This window comes from Girardinichthys multiradiatus, chromosome 1, assembly GCF_021462225.1.
Source record: "Girardinichthys multiradiatus isolate DD_20200921_A chromosome 1, DD_fGirMul_XY1, whole genome shotgun sequence".
Lineage (NCBI taxonomy): Eukaryota > Metazoa > Chordata > Actinopteri > Cyprinodontiformes > Goodeidae > Girardinichthys > Girardinichthys multiradiatus.
In genome coordinates this window covers 45,500,808-45,512,654 of record NC_061794.1, presented here as the reverse complement: position 1 = coordinate 45,512,654, position 11,847 = coordinate 45,500,808, and the positions used below count along the sequence as shown (strand labels likewise).

Below are 11,847 nucleotides of genomic sequence, written 5' to 3'. Positions count from 1 at the left end.
AGTTAATCTATTTATTCTGGTAAATCCTTTTAATTTATTTTTAAAGACGTATAACACACTAAAATTAATGTTATTTTCAACAAACCTTACAATAAGATTATGCTTCACATTTTAATTTAGTATCAAGATGATCATTATTATTTCTTTGCTGTTTTTGCTTCTTTTGTGTCGTCATTCCTACTGTTTGTATGACAGAATTTTGTAAAATAATATTTGGTTTCTGTATGTCATTGCTTATTATTATACCTCTAAGCATTTATTGTCAGTACTGCAGTTCCTTTGTGGTTTGTCTTTGTGTGCTTGTGTGACATCTGGTGGCCAAACGGCAACATCACCCACTTACGGAAGGATTACTGTATTTTATGTGATGTGAACATCTATGGCAAGGCAAAGGCTGCATTTCCTCCTAATTTACCAAGCTGGGAGAGGTTCGGGCAGGTTTTGGAACACATATTTAATCCTATTTTTCAAACACAGAAACAATGCAAGGGCAGCATGTCCACATTCTGGAATTGCAGTTGCCACAGCAAAACATGAAGTTAAAAAATGCTGCTTGAATTCATGATCACAGTTCGGTCATTATTTCTTTTTGGCTTTCCAAGGTAAGTGGCAGCTTCAGTTAAACTTTGAAATAGGAAGTCAAGTGAACTTTTCCTCACAATTCTATTTTCAGTTAGTCTACAGATGAAACTTGATATTTATATACTCTTTGTTCCTTAACTGAAATTATATCAGACTAAACCTTTCCTATTTTAAGACAGGTAAAATTATCAAAATCATTTCTATTTGATAAATGCCAGAATAAGGATAGAGATTTTTCTAGAGATTTTGTATTATTTTCCTAAAATTCAGACGTTTACATACAACAAGATTATTATTATGCTTTTAAACAATTTGTGCTAGCCCAGATAATGATGTCATGATTTTGTGATTGGCTACCATATCCAACGTTTCAGTTGGAGGAAAAAGGGGGACAGTTGTAAGACTGAGAACACCATCCCTATTGTGAAGCACGTGGTGGGCAGCATCATGTTGTGGGAGTGTTTTGCTGCACTGCTGTGTCTCATTAGTCCAGTATAGAAACACAATTCAGCAGTGATTTGGAGTCTTTGGGTCACATACATGTTTTAAATGACTGGAGTTTGTTGATTGTCCCTAAGAGAACTGATGCATTTATGAGCAATTAGACGGAGTTGAGCTAACTGTCGTCTCTCTGATGAAAAGCCATTGCCGCCTTTAGTGAATCACGGCGTGAATGTCTGTCAAAAACCCACTGGGGTAATAAAACCAGACATTTAGAAGGAAGTAGAAAGGAAATCCAATCGATACAGTTTAAGGGTGTATTCAGACATCCAACTCCATCTGCTATCTGACCCAGCCCCCTTCCGTGATCTGCAGCCCGGGTTATTGGAAGATTTTCCCAAAAGTCTTGCGATCATAAAGATGATTTTTTGGGAAATGTGACACAGGCCTTTGTTTGTATTTGTTTTGGTGAGCAGTGGTTCTGGACTCTGAACTCTCGCATGGAGACCATTTTGCATTTTCTTATCGTTGAATCATGAACTCTGATCTTACCTTAACTGCAGAGCTTTAGATATTGTTCTGGGTTTTTTGTGACTGCTTGGATGAGTTGTTAGTTAAGGAGGACCAATCCTGCCAAATGATTACAATTAAACATTCAATGGAATTTATTTTCATTTATTTTATTTCTACATGTTTGAGAATTCTCTGACTTATTCTGTTCCTTGTATTGGCTTTTTTTTTTACACACGTCTCAGATCATTTTTCCATCCTCCCTCTTCAGACAGAAGAACCCCTGCTCCCACTGAACTCTGTACTTTTGCCTAACCTCTTTACTACTGCTTGTTTGCTCCATAGATGTAGAGGGCTGATTACTTTTTTGTTCTTCATCTTCCTCTGCATCACTTCCTCTTTTTTCACCTCTTATCAACACCATCGTTGTTATGGGATTTTTGAAGAAACTTTGGATACTCAGCTGCCGTGACCTTTGTCTAAATGAAGCCAACGAGGTCATGCACCAAGTGAGAAAACAGCTAATTAATATGCTAACAAGTGCACCGGGTATGACTTTCAATGTGTAAATGACTTCAGATTTCTCCGTCACCGTTTAAAAAAACACTCAAAAATTAAATATTTGGTTAACGTGACGCCTGCTGAGGGAATACTTCAGTTTGCTGAAGTACTGAGAGGCATTCACATTTACGGACCCACTTTCAAAATAAAAGCACGCTTCAGTGATGAACTGTATTCCCAATCTTACCAGGAGAAACCTATTTCAAGAGCTTCAATGTTACATTTGCATCTTTAAACATTTCGAATGATATTTCTTGAAAATATTCAGCTGTACATAAAGCCTGGTAAATATGGCTAATATTAATTACCATATTAATAAACTGTCATACAAAGATGATTTGGTCCTCCATAAAATAATAAGTTCAACTCTGGTCTCACTGTTTATCTTTTCAAAAGAGGGTGCATCCGATTTTTATGCAGGTTTGAATTGAATTTTTTGATGTAAAGCCGTTTGAAAATCAATCAAAAGAGAAAAAATTAATTGTCATGTTGTTGCATTATTTAAGATTCTCTTCCTTTGCTTTTTGACAGATAAACCACCACGCATCAGAATGCATATTTTTATCATGATTCTTCACTTCTTGCTTCTCTTGCATCTTCTCATCCCTGCTGACATGGAGGAGGAAGATAAAGTGGCCCTTGAGGTCATCACTGATAGCTCCTCCTGCAGCACAACCTGTGGACTGGGGGTCAAAACACAAACTCTGTGTTTGTTAAAGGACAGTGAGAAAGCGATAGAAGTGAATATAAATAAAGATGGAAGAAAGGTACCAATGAAAGAAATTATAACTTTCCTTTCTGCTTAGGAATAAAACATTTATAAGGTAAAAAGTGTTGGAACTGATTAATATTGAGTGAGAATGCATATATAACATCATAATATGCTTTGATTAGCAGCAGATACACTCAGATCAATAGCTATAATTGTCAACAAAACTGCCAAGGAAATTCTTTATTAAAAAAGAGACCTGCTACAGAAGAAATGTGTATGTCTGCAATGATTAACTTTGTTGGTTTTCACGTGTTAATGGAATTATTCAATCTGTCTCATAGCCCTCTTCAGTTTTTTTTAAATCTTCTGGTTCCCTCTAACCTGGAAGTCCTACGCTTACATCCTCCCACCTTACTATTATTAAGCATATATTCCCATGGCCTTTCTCATCTATGAATAAGCTATATCTGCACATACGCTGAGCACGTGGCAGCAGACCCGGCTGGGGACGTGGGTTTGCTGATTCCTGGCCTAAAGAACAAGAAATGTAATTCTAACGTTGTGAAAGGAAACAGAGTTAGAGTTTGTGGATTAAAGATGCTAAGTGGAGATATCTGGTGCTCACTTCCACTTTTGCTCAGCAACCAAGAGATCCTCAGAGGGGCTAAAGTCTTTCATGAGTGATAGTGACCCAAAAGGAAATGCATTAGGTTGGTGTGTGGAAGTTCTTGCAAACACCCTGGATTATTTTAGACATCTATCATTTTCCATGAAATCCCAGATGGATTTTTTCTCAGTCAGTGGATGCTTATTCTTAAGATTTCTTCTCGTGATTACAGAAAACTGTTGCTGTTTTTGGGTAGCATTCATTCACTCATTCATTCTCAGGGGCTTTCACATCAGAGCTTTTTGGTCCACTTTAAACAGAACAAATAGTCTCTGATAGTCTGCTTCATTTGGGCAGGAGTGGGAGCTCGACTTGGTGCTGACCTAGCAAGCAAACTCTGTTTGAATCCTGGTGGAGCACGTCATTCGTTTCATTTATCCAGAGCAACATAATGGATAGCTTCCTGCCTCGCCTGATGCTCATACTGGACCCCTTCCCATGGTTGCGTTCCACATGAACAACTGTAGTAAATGTGTGACAATGTCCAAGCATTTAATCCACCTTCAGGGGTGCAGTGCAGGGGTGAACCAGACCAAATGAAAGTGTGAAAGTTTTTGCTCAATGGTACCGAGTACAGGCATAAAAACTATTAAGAGACGTAAAAGATGAAATAAAGCTTAATATAACAGAATAATTATTACTCCTATCAGGACATCAGCCAGTCAGATGTGTCAAAGAAGTGCAGGGTCCAAAAAGTAAAGTGTTTGGACTCGTGGCAGTGTGGACTGAGGACAATCACTGTGACCTCCGGACAGAGAGTGGAGATTGACTGTTTGGGAGAGGTCATGGAGACAATGGGAAAGTTCTCCTGGAGGTTAGTCCAGTATTTAGTGTTTTCTTATGTCTGTTATTTTGGAAATGTTCTAAACAACAAAGAGAAGGAGTTACGAGTGCTGATCTGAGAATGATCATTTTGTTCTCATCCCTTAGGGTTTCATGGCGCGTTGCTCGAGGAATAATTAGCTCAGATGATTCTCTGTTTACTCGTTGGGAGGCCCCTCATTTGGATCGAGTGGTTCTGGACCCTGTCAGAGAGGAGGATGCAGGTGAATACACAGATGTTCTCACAATCTTAAAGGTATTCTTAAAGTTCTTAACTGTTCCCTTGAGATGCTGCTGCTACAAACATTTTTCAGGTCTGGAGGTTTTAGAAATGACAAGAAAAAAACTAAATCTACATGATTATTATTATTTAATTAGTTTGAACCTTTTTTGAAATACATGAAAGCATAAAGTATGTTGCTGCACTGTTCATCATGATGTTAGCTTTTATAGTAGTTGGTTTCCACTGAAGGTGTCAGGGTTTTAAACATATCCTCTTTTCCTTGGATGTGGTAACTTCACCCTAATGGCATTTTACAAAACCGCTCCAGTTATTATTCACTTACTGTCATACCTGCTTGTGTTTTTGTAATATTACCTGCCCTGGTCCTTTGTTTTCTGTCTCCCTGCACCCCAAGTCCACACCTGTTCTGTGTTTTCCCCTGATTGTCTTGTCACGTTTGTCATTGGTTCCCCCTGCTGCTCAGCTTTGTATTTATGCCCGTTTGTTTCTCTTGTTCCCGCTGGTTCCTTATGTTATGTGTATGTGTGATCTCGTGTATTTGCACCCTTCAAACAGTGTGTTAAAATGCAAGGCTGTCCAATCAAATTCAATTCAAGTACAGTGAGACAAACGTCTCATTTGTTCTTTACAAAACAAATTCAATTGATCCAATTCAATCTTTATCAGTCATAATGACAGGTTTAAAGTCAGTTACATATTCCAATTAAATCCTTGTTCTACAACACTGCTGTCAAGTTGGGTTTATCATGTAAGTAGGGAAAAGATTTTTCTGTTTTTGAGTCACTGGCTTTGCAGCAATCTCTTCTTTTGAATGAGCATGTAGCAACAGTAGAAAGGAGAAGTCCCTTTAAACAGGAAGACAACTCGAGCAGAATCTGTCACAGTGTGAGCGGCCATCTGTGGCAACCATTTGAAGCAGTCCATGCTGTTCCAAAGCATCCTGGTTAGCTGGGAACAGTTAATTTATTCAACTCAACAGGAGAAAATCATCTGCTCTCCACAGTTGGTTTGTGACAAGTTATGGCTAAAGCAAGAGCTCAGCATGCGGCTGAGCATTGTAACTGCTGACAACCCTGCAAAGGGCTACAAGGCCATATCTAAATGTCTTTTAGTTCCAGTGGCCACAAAATACAAGATGTTCCACTCTATGAAATATCTCAGAGGGCATCATTGAGAGTCAAAAGTGAAACCTGGCAAGGCTGATGGTACGAGGGTGGTGAAAACGAATCCAAGGATCACCTCCAAGGCCATCCTGAAGAATATGGGCCATGTTGGTGGCAACATTTTAAGGCAGACAGTCCAATGGACACTGCATTCTGCTGGATACCAAGGAGGAACCTCCATACTCCACTGCTGTAGACCAAGAAGGCCTTTGCAAAATCTCCCTTGGGCAAAGAAAAATACTTTTAGTTTTCTGTTTCATAGTCGGATAATTGTTTGGGCCTAATGATGTGGCCTTTATTGGGCTTAAAAAAAGAAAAGTAAACCGCAAACAGCAGCAGGCTGTTTACTAATAAACTTGCATTTGGGCAACTTTGGCTTTGGACGTTTCAGAAAGACAGTGACCCAAAACAAACAAGTAAAGTGGTAAAATATTAATGATTCGAGCGGCCCACCCAGAGTCCTATGTCATGATTCGGTTTAGTGATGGACTCTATTGCAGAGATAGACTGAAGTAAAGCTGGGTCCTTTAATAATAAAACAAGATAAGTGGAACTTATTTTACATATTGGACTTGCCTACGGAGAACAAAACATGGAGCATGAGCAGGCAGTGAAAACGAGCGTTGAAACGGACAGTCAAACAGAAAAATCCAGCAGAGAACAAAGACAACCAGTGAGCTAATATATTGACATATATTGAATATATTGACAGCGGTGGAAGATGACCTATGAACTGGAAGAGCTAATCAGAGGAAATTATAAGCAGCTGAGCCAGAGTAAAGGCAGAGCAGCTGCCTTTATTCTGCATCAGCTGCTTATCAAGGCTGGAGACTAACAAACCAGAACAGATCTCAACAAAAACACCAGAAAGCCCAGGGACGAATCTAACAGAAATCTAACAAGAAATAACTGTAGATGTATAAAGAATGCCACAATAAATAATAAATAAAGAAAACACCTAACAATAATGAGCACAGAGAATTAAAATGAAGAAGGCAAGACCTTAAAAACATAGTAAAGAGCAAGGAAACGGTCAAAATACACACAAAAAGACTCCAAACACCTCAAGATCATGACAAGCTAAAGATTAGGGTGATGGCAAAGATGCTTTCCAACCTCAAAGACTTACCACAAAAAATTAACAGTCAAAGGTACAAGTGGAGACATGCAAGAAAGGTTGTCAGCAATTATGAGAAGTGTTTGGTTTCTGTGATAGCCAAAAAAAGGCTTTTACATTGATCATTTAGAAGGGTATGAGTAATTTTGAACTTCTTTTTCATCCAAATCTTAATAAAAACAGATAAATGATTTTTTCCACAATGATATTCATTGCACATTGTTTTATGTTTTGGGAGATGTACTGTATGTCTCATTTCCGGTTAGATTTCAACTTCTTGGTTGAATAAAGACAATGTTAGATCTAAATCTGTTAAGGGTATGAATAATTATGGCCTAACTGAATGGTAACCCCATAAAAAAGATCACAGCAACACATTTACCATGTAAAGACCAGTGCTGGAGTCCACTGTTAGATGCATGTAACCTTCACACCTTGTAGGAGCACTGCTAAAGCTCAAGTAACAACGGTAGCACTGTGATTGGTGGGTCCAGTTTTGCTGATCCACCAATTGGTCTTCATGATATTAAGAATAATAAAGTGTATTAATGGCCTAATTATCCAAATCGTTTTCAGGTACATATCGTTGTAACGTGCAGGACACCAGCTATCGGAGATTGAAGAGGGCTTATTGGGGCATCCGAGTTTTACCCTCTGAGGTTGTCAATCTGGACTACCAAAGCTCTCTAACCCAGTGGGAAATGCCTGAAAGCCAGCAAAACCTGGGTGTGCTACACCTGACCACTGGGCGAGTTCTTCTTCATGCAGTACGGTTTGGTTTTCTTTTGTATTTAACTTGCCAAAAGGTAATGTAATACATCATGTCCCCAAGCTGACTCTTACCATAACCTTTGTTATAGAAGAATAGACCAAGGCATGACCACATTTTGACATTTTCAAGAATATAATTCACCATCGTTTTCCTAAAATCATATGTTAGCAATTCAGATGACTGGGCTTCCATAAAATCATGCCTCTTTCTGTTGTCAGGAACAGCAGTTCTGAGTGACAGGAGATAGTGATTATATCTGTCTGTCTCATAGTCCAGTGATAGTAGTATGAATTACAGACCATCAGCGTGGATATGACTTCAGCAATGGATTTCATAGCATCATTGTCCCATCATGTGGCTGAGAGTACAGCCAAACCCAGAGGTACTGAGCTTGTATACCGGACCTAGTAAATAACAAGAATACAGAAATGGAAGACTGTATGGTGGGATCCGTGTCTCTGAGATCCCCGTTCCCTTCAGGGTAGTCAAGGAAAAAGCTGTCAGCAGGGACAGAAGGCAGGATGGCAGATATGATAGATGGTGTCAACCAACCAGAGCAACAGCCTACATTTGGACACACTAGATGCTCTTTTGCTAGCAGCATTACAAACAGCATTGTGCAAAGGTATTTCAGGGTTCAGTGAGTTCTCTAAAGACAAACACTCCAAACACTTTTAGGACAAATGGTGTTGTGAAAGCACAAAATGGCAACTGAATAAATTACAAAATAACCAGAGGAAGTGTAACACAAAAGCCACAAGTTGTTCCGCTGGCTTTCTACCGTTTTACTTTCCCACTGGGATGACTCCCAAAATGTTAGCTAGCTGAAATGGCCTCAGAGAATCGCTGCCACTCCCACTGAAATTAGACCAAAACAGAGACCTTTCCAGTCATTCTCCACGATGAAATGAAGCATTAAGGTCAGCAGCTTGACAACCCTCTGCAGTGTACGAGAGGTGTGATTTTCTTTGTTCACTTCAAACCCTAGACTGTGCATGATCAATGACCCATCATGTGTCCTACATGGCTATGGGGCAGATCAGCAATTCATCTAAATAGGCAGAATTTTTAGGCAGATCTTGCAAGGGGATTACAGCTCCTGCCAGGAGACTTTTTAGTGATGACCATCTTGCTGAATTAAACTGAGATGTAGTAAATAAGAAACATTTTTACCATATATTAAGGCTTTTTGCACATTTTTACCATGGTTGCCGATAAGTGTGACGGAAGACTCCTATTGTTGGACTTTTCTACTGGTAAAAGGGTGTTAACAATGGGGTCCAATGGATGGCACTATTAATCTTAATTTTTTTTTCAATAGATTTCCTGACTGAATATATATCCCTGCATTTTTCTGTTGCAGATTATGCAACCGCCATAAAATCTGAAATTATGTGATGTGTTTCTTTGTTTCAAGATCTTTGACATGGGCAATTCTGGAGGACGCTGTATCTATGTTCTTCTCAGCTGCAAACAGCTGCACTGAAGACCATTAAGACTAAATTTTGACAGGATCTGGCTCAAATTACCACTCGGAGGAAGACATGCAGCTTTGAAGGAACTAAGGCAGATGGGATGAAGTGATGGACTGACTACTATAGAGTCCAAACGATACCTACAGTGCCTTGCGAAAGTATTTGGCCTCCTTGAACTTTTCAACCTTTTGCCACATTTCAGGCTTCAAACATAAATATATAAAATTCAAATTTTTTTGTGAAGAATCAACAACAAGTGGGACACAATCGTAAAGTGGAATGAAATTTATTGGATGTGTCAAACTTTAATAAATAAAAACTGAAAAGTGGGGCGTGCAATATTATTCGGCCCCTTTACTTTCAGTGCAGCAAACTCACTCCAGAGGTTCAGTGAGGATCTCTGAATGATCCAATGTTGTCCCAAATGACTGATGATGATAAATAGAATCCACCTGTGTGTAATCAAGTCTCCGTATAAATGCACCTGCTCTGTGATAGTCTCAGGGTTCTGTTCAAAGCGCAGAGAGCATCATGAAGACCAAGGAACACACCAGGCAGGTCCAAGATACTGTTGTGGAGAAGTTTAAAGCCGGATTTGGATACAAAAAGATTTCCCAAGCTTTACACATCCCAAGGAGCACTGTGCAAGCAATCATATTGAAATGGTAGGAGCATCAGACCACTGCAAATCTACCAAGACCCGGCCGTCAACTTTCATCTCGAACAAGGAGAAGACTGATCAGAGATGCAGCCAAGAGGCCCATGATCACTCTGGATGAACTGCAGAGATCTACAGCTGAGGTGGGAGAGTCTGTCTATAGGACAACAATCAGTCGTACACGGCACAAATCTGGCCTTTATGGAAGAGTGGCAAGAAGAAAACCATTTCTCAAAGATATCCATAAAAAGTCTCGTTTAAAGTTTGCCACAAGCCACCTGGGAGACACACCAAACATGTGGAAGAAGGTGCTCTGGTCAGATGAAACCAAAATCGAACTGTTTGGCCACAATGCAAAACAATATGTTTGGCGTAAAAGCAACACAGCTCATCACCCTGAACACACCATCCCCACTGTCAAACATGGTGCTGGGAGCATCATGGTTTGGGCCTGCTTTTCATCAGCAGGGACAGAGAAGATGGTCAAAATTGATGGGAAGATGGATGGGGCCAAATACAGGACCATTCTGGAAGAAAACCTGTTGGAGTCTGCAAGAGACCTGAGATTGGGGCGGAGATTTATCTTCCAACAAGACAATGATCCAAAACATAAAGCCAAATCTACAATGGAATGGTTCACACATAAATGTTGTATCCAGGTGTTGGAATGGCCTAGTCAAAGTCCAGACCTGAATCCAATCGAGAATCTGTGGAAAGAGCTGAAGACTGATGTTCACTAACGTTCTCCATCCAACCTCACTGAGCTCAAGCTGTTTTGCAAGGAAGAATGGGCAAGAATTTCAGTCTCTCGATGTGAAAACTGATAGAAACAAACCCCAAGAGACTTGCAGCTGTAATTGCAGCAAAGGGTGGCGCTACAAAGTATTAACGCAAGGGGGCTGAATAATATTGTACGCTCCACTTTTCAGTTTTTATTTGTTAAAAAAGTTTGACACATCCAATAAATTTCATTACACTTCACTATTGTGTCCCACTTGTTGTTGATTCTACACAAAAAATTAGAATTTTATATCTTTATGTTTGAAGCCTGAAATGTGGCAAGAGGTTGAAAAGTTCAAGGGGGCCGAGTACTTTCGCAAGGCACTGTACATTCAGGTTTGGAGGGAGTGAGAAAAAGAGAAAGATGGATTTAGAGATGGAGAGCTTAGGCTCTTAAGGTAACTCACATGAGGTTATCATCTCAAGAACAGGAAGACAATTTACACCCTTTAAGGGAATCTACTGTGGTTTAGGCAGGATGAAAATAGGTATTGATTGTTGTAACACAGTGAAATAATGGTTGAACTCAACAGTGGTGTCATTTTTTGTGTTTAAAAACACAGGTAGTAAGTGCTTTCATCCTGGCAAGCCTCTGGATTGGACTGGTGTGCCTCTACAGGAGATTATGCTGGGGAGGGAGAGACAAATAAAATAAAAGACACATAAAAACAAGTCTGAAGTAATCTCTAAAGAAGGTTATAAGACAATTAAACAAATCATCTTGAACAATAAAATGATTTTTGTTAAAGTCGCTCAATTCTATGTATTGCTAAACAGCATAATTGTGATATATTCGGTAAAATACTAGAGGTTCCTGGTGTACAAGTGTTGCCATATTCTGGTCCACTAGATGGCAGTGTTGGCTAATGGGAAAGTATGACCTGGGTCGAGTGTGACCACATTGACCAATTATCACCTCCCACTTCATGGGCATACTGCACAACGTGACCCAGCTGCCACACAGGAATCAAGTTCTTACAGAGTAGAATACAGAAGTGGGTCTTCTCCAGTCCAGCACAAGGCAATGTGATGAAGTTATATAACCCTGCAGAAAAACCAGGAAATGGATATTCCACATGTTAGATTTGTTTAAAAAAATTAAATTTAAAAGAAATGTCTGTTGTTCTACGACTCCCAAAGAAGCAAAAACAATAGAAATGTATCCTGACTTCATACTTAGAATACTACATAGGTGTAAAATGTGTGTATAAATCCTAGAACAGAAGCACAATGACTTGTGAAGATGCTGGCTGGAGTGTTATCCTCTTTTAAACTGGTACTGTTCTGATGTGGGTCCTGACATTGGCTGAAAGATCACTAAGCGAGGAAGAAGGCATTAGTTC

The 11,847-nt window shown here is 39.5% G+C and overlaps 1 protein-coding gene across 3 annotated transcripts; it reads left to right on the top strand.

Annotated features, from left to right (window-relative positions):
* Nucleotides 1-452: 452 nt before the first annotated feature.
* tmem81 (transmembrane protein 81) lies at nucleotides 453-11,176 on the top strand. 3 transcript variants are annotated; one of them, XM_047376864.1, is made up of 8 exons: nucleotides 453-602; nucleotides 2,626-2,861; nucleotides 4,124-4,287; nucleotides 4,404-4,519; nucleotides 7,396-7,586; nucleotides 7,810-7,973; nucleotides 8,072-8,216; nucleotides 11,068-11,176. In XM_047376864.1, the coding sequence occupies exons 2-6, from the start codon at nucleotides 2,646-2,648 to the stop codon at nucleotides 7,822-7,824; spliced, it is 702 nt and encodes a 233-aa protein (XP_047232820.1). In that variant the 5' UTR covers nucleotides 453-602; nucleotides 2,626-2,645; the 3' UTR covers nucleotides 7,825-7,973; nucleotides 8,072-8,216; nucleotides 11,068-11,176. The 3 variants fall into 3 exon arrangements, with proteins under 3 accessions (XP_047232820.1, XP_047232809.1, XP_047232814.1); XM_047376853.1 differs by lacking the exons at nucleotides 7,810-7,973; nucleotides 8,072-8,216 and having other exon boundaries at nucleotides 468-602; XM_047376858.1 differs by lacking the exons at nucleotides 453-602; nucleotides 7,810-7,973; nucleotides 8,072-8,216 and adding an exon at nucleotides 1,885-2,042.
* The last annotated feature ends 671 nt before the right edge of the window (nucleotides 11,177-11,847 follow it).

Excerpts from the sequence above, each read along its gene's own strand:
- tmem81 (XM_047376853.1), top strand. The coding sequence starts at position 2,646 with ATGCATATTTTTATCATGATTCTTCACTTCTTGCTTCTCTTGCATCTT. Across the intron at positions 4,288-4,403 it reads ATGGGAAAGTTCTCCTGGAG|GGTTTCATGGCGCGTTGCTC; the intron begins GTTAGTCCAGTA and ends CTCATCCCTTAG. Across the intron at positions 4,520-7,395 it reads TGTCAGAGAGGAGGATGCAG|GTACATATCGTTGTAACGTG; the intron begins GTGAATACACAG and ends AATCGTTTTCAG.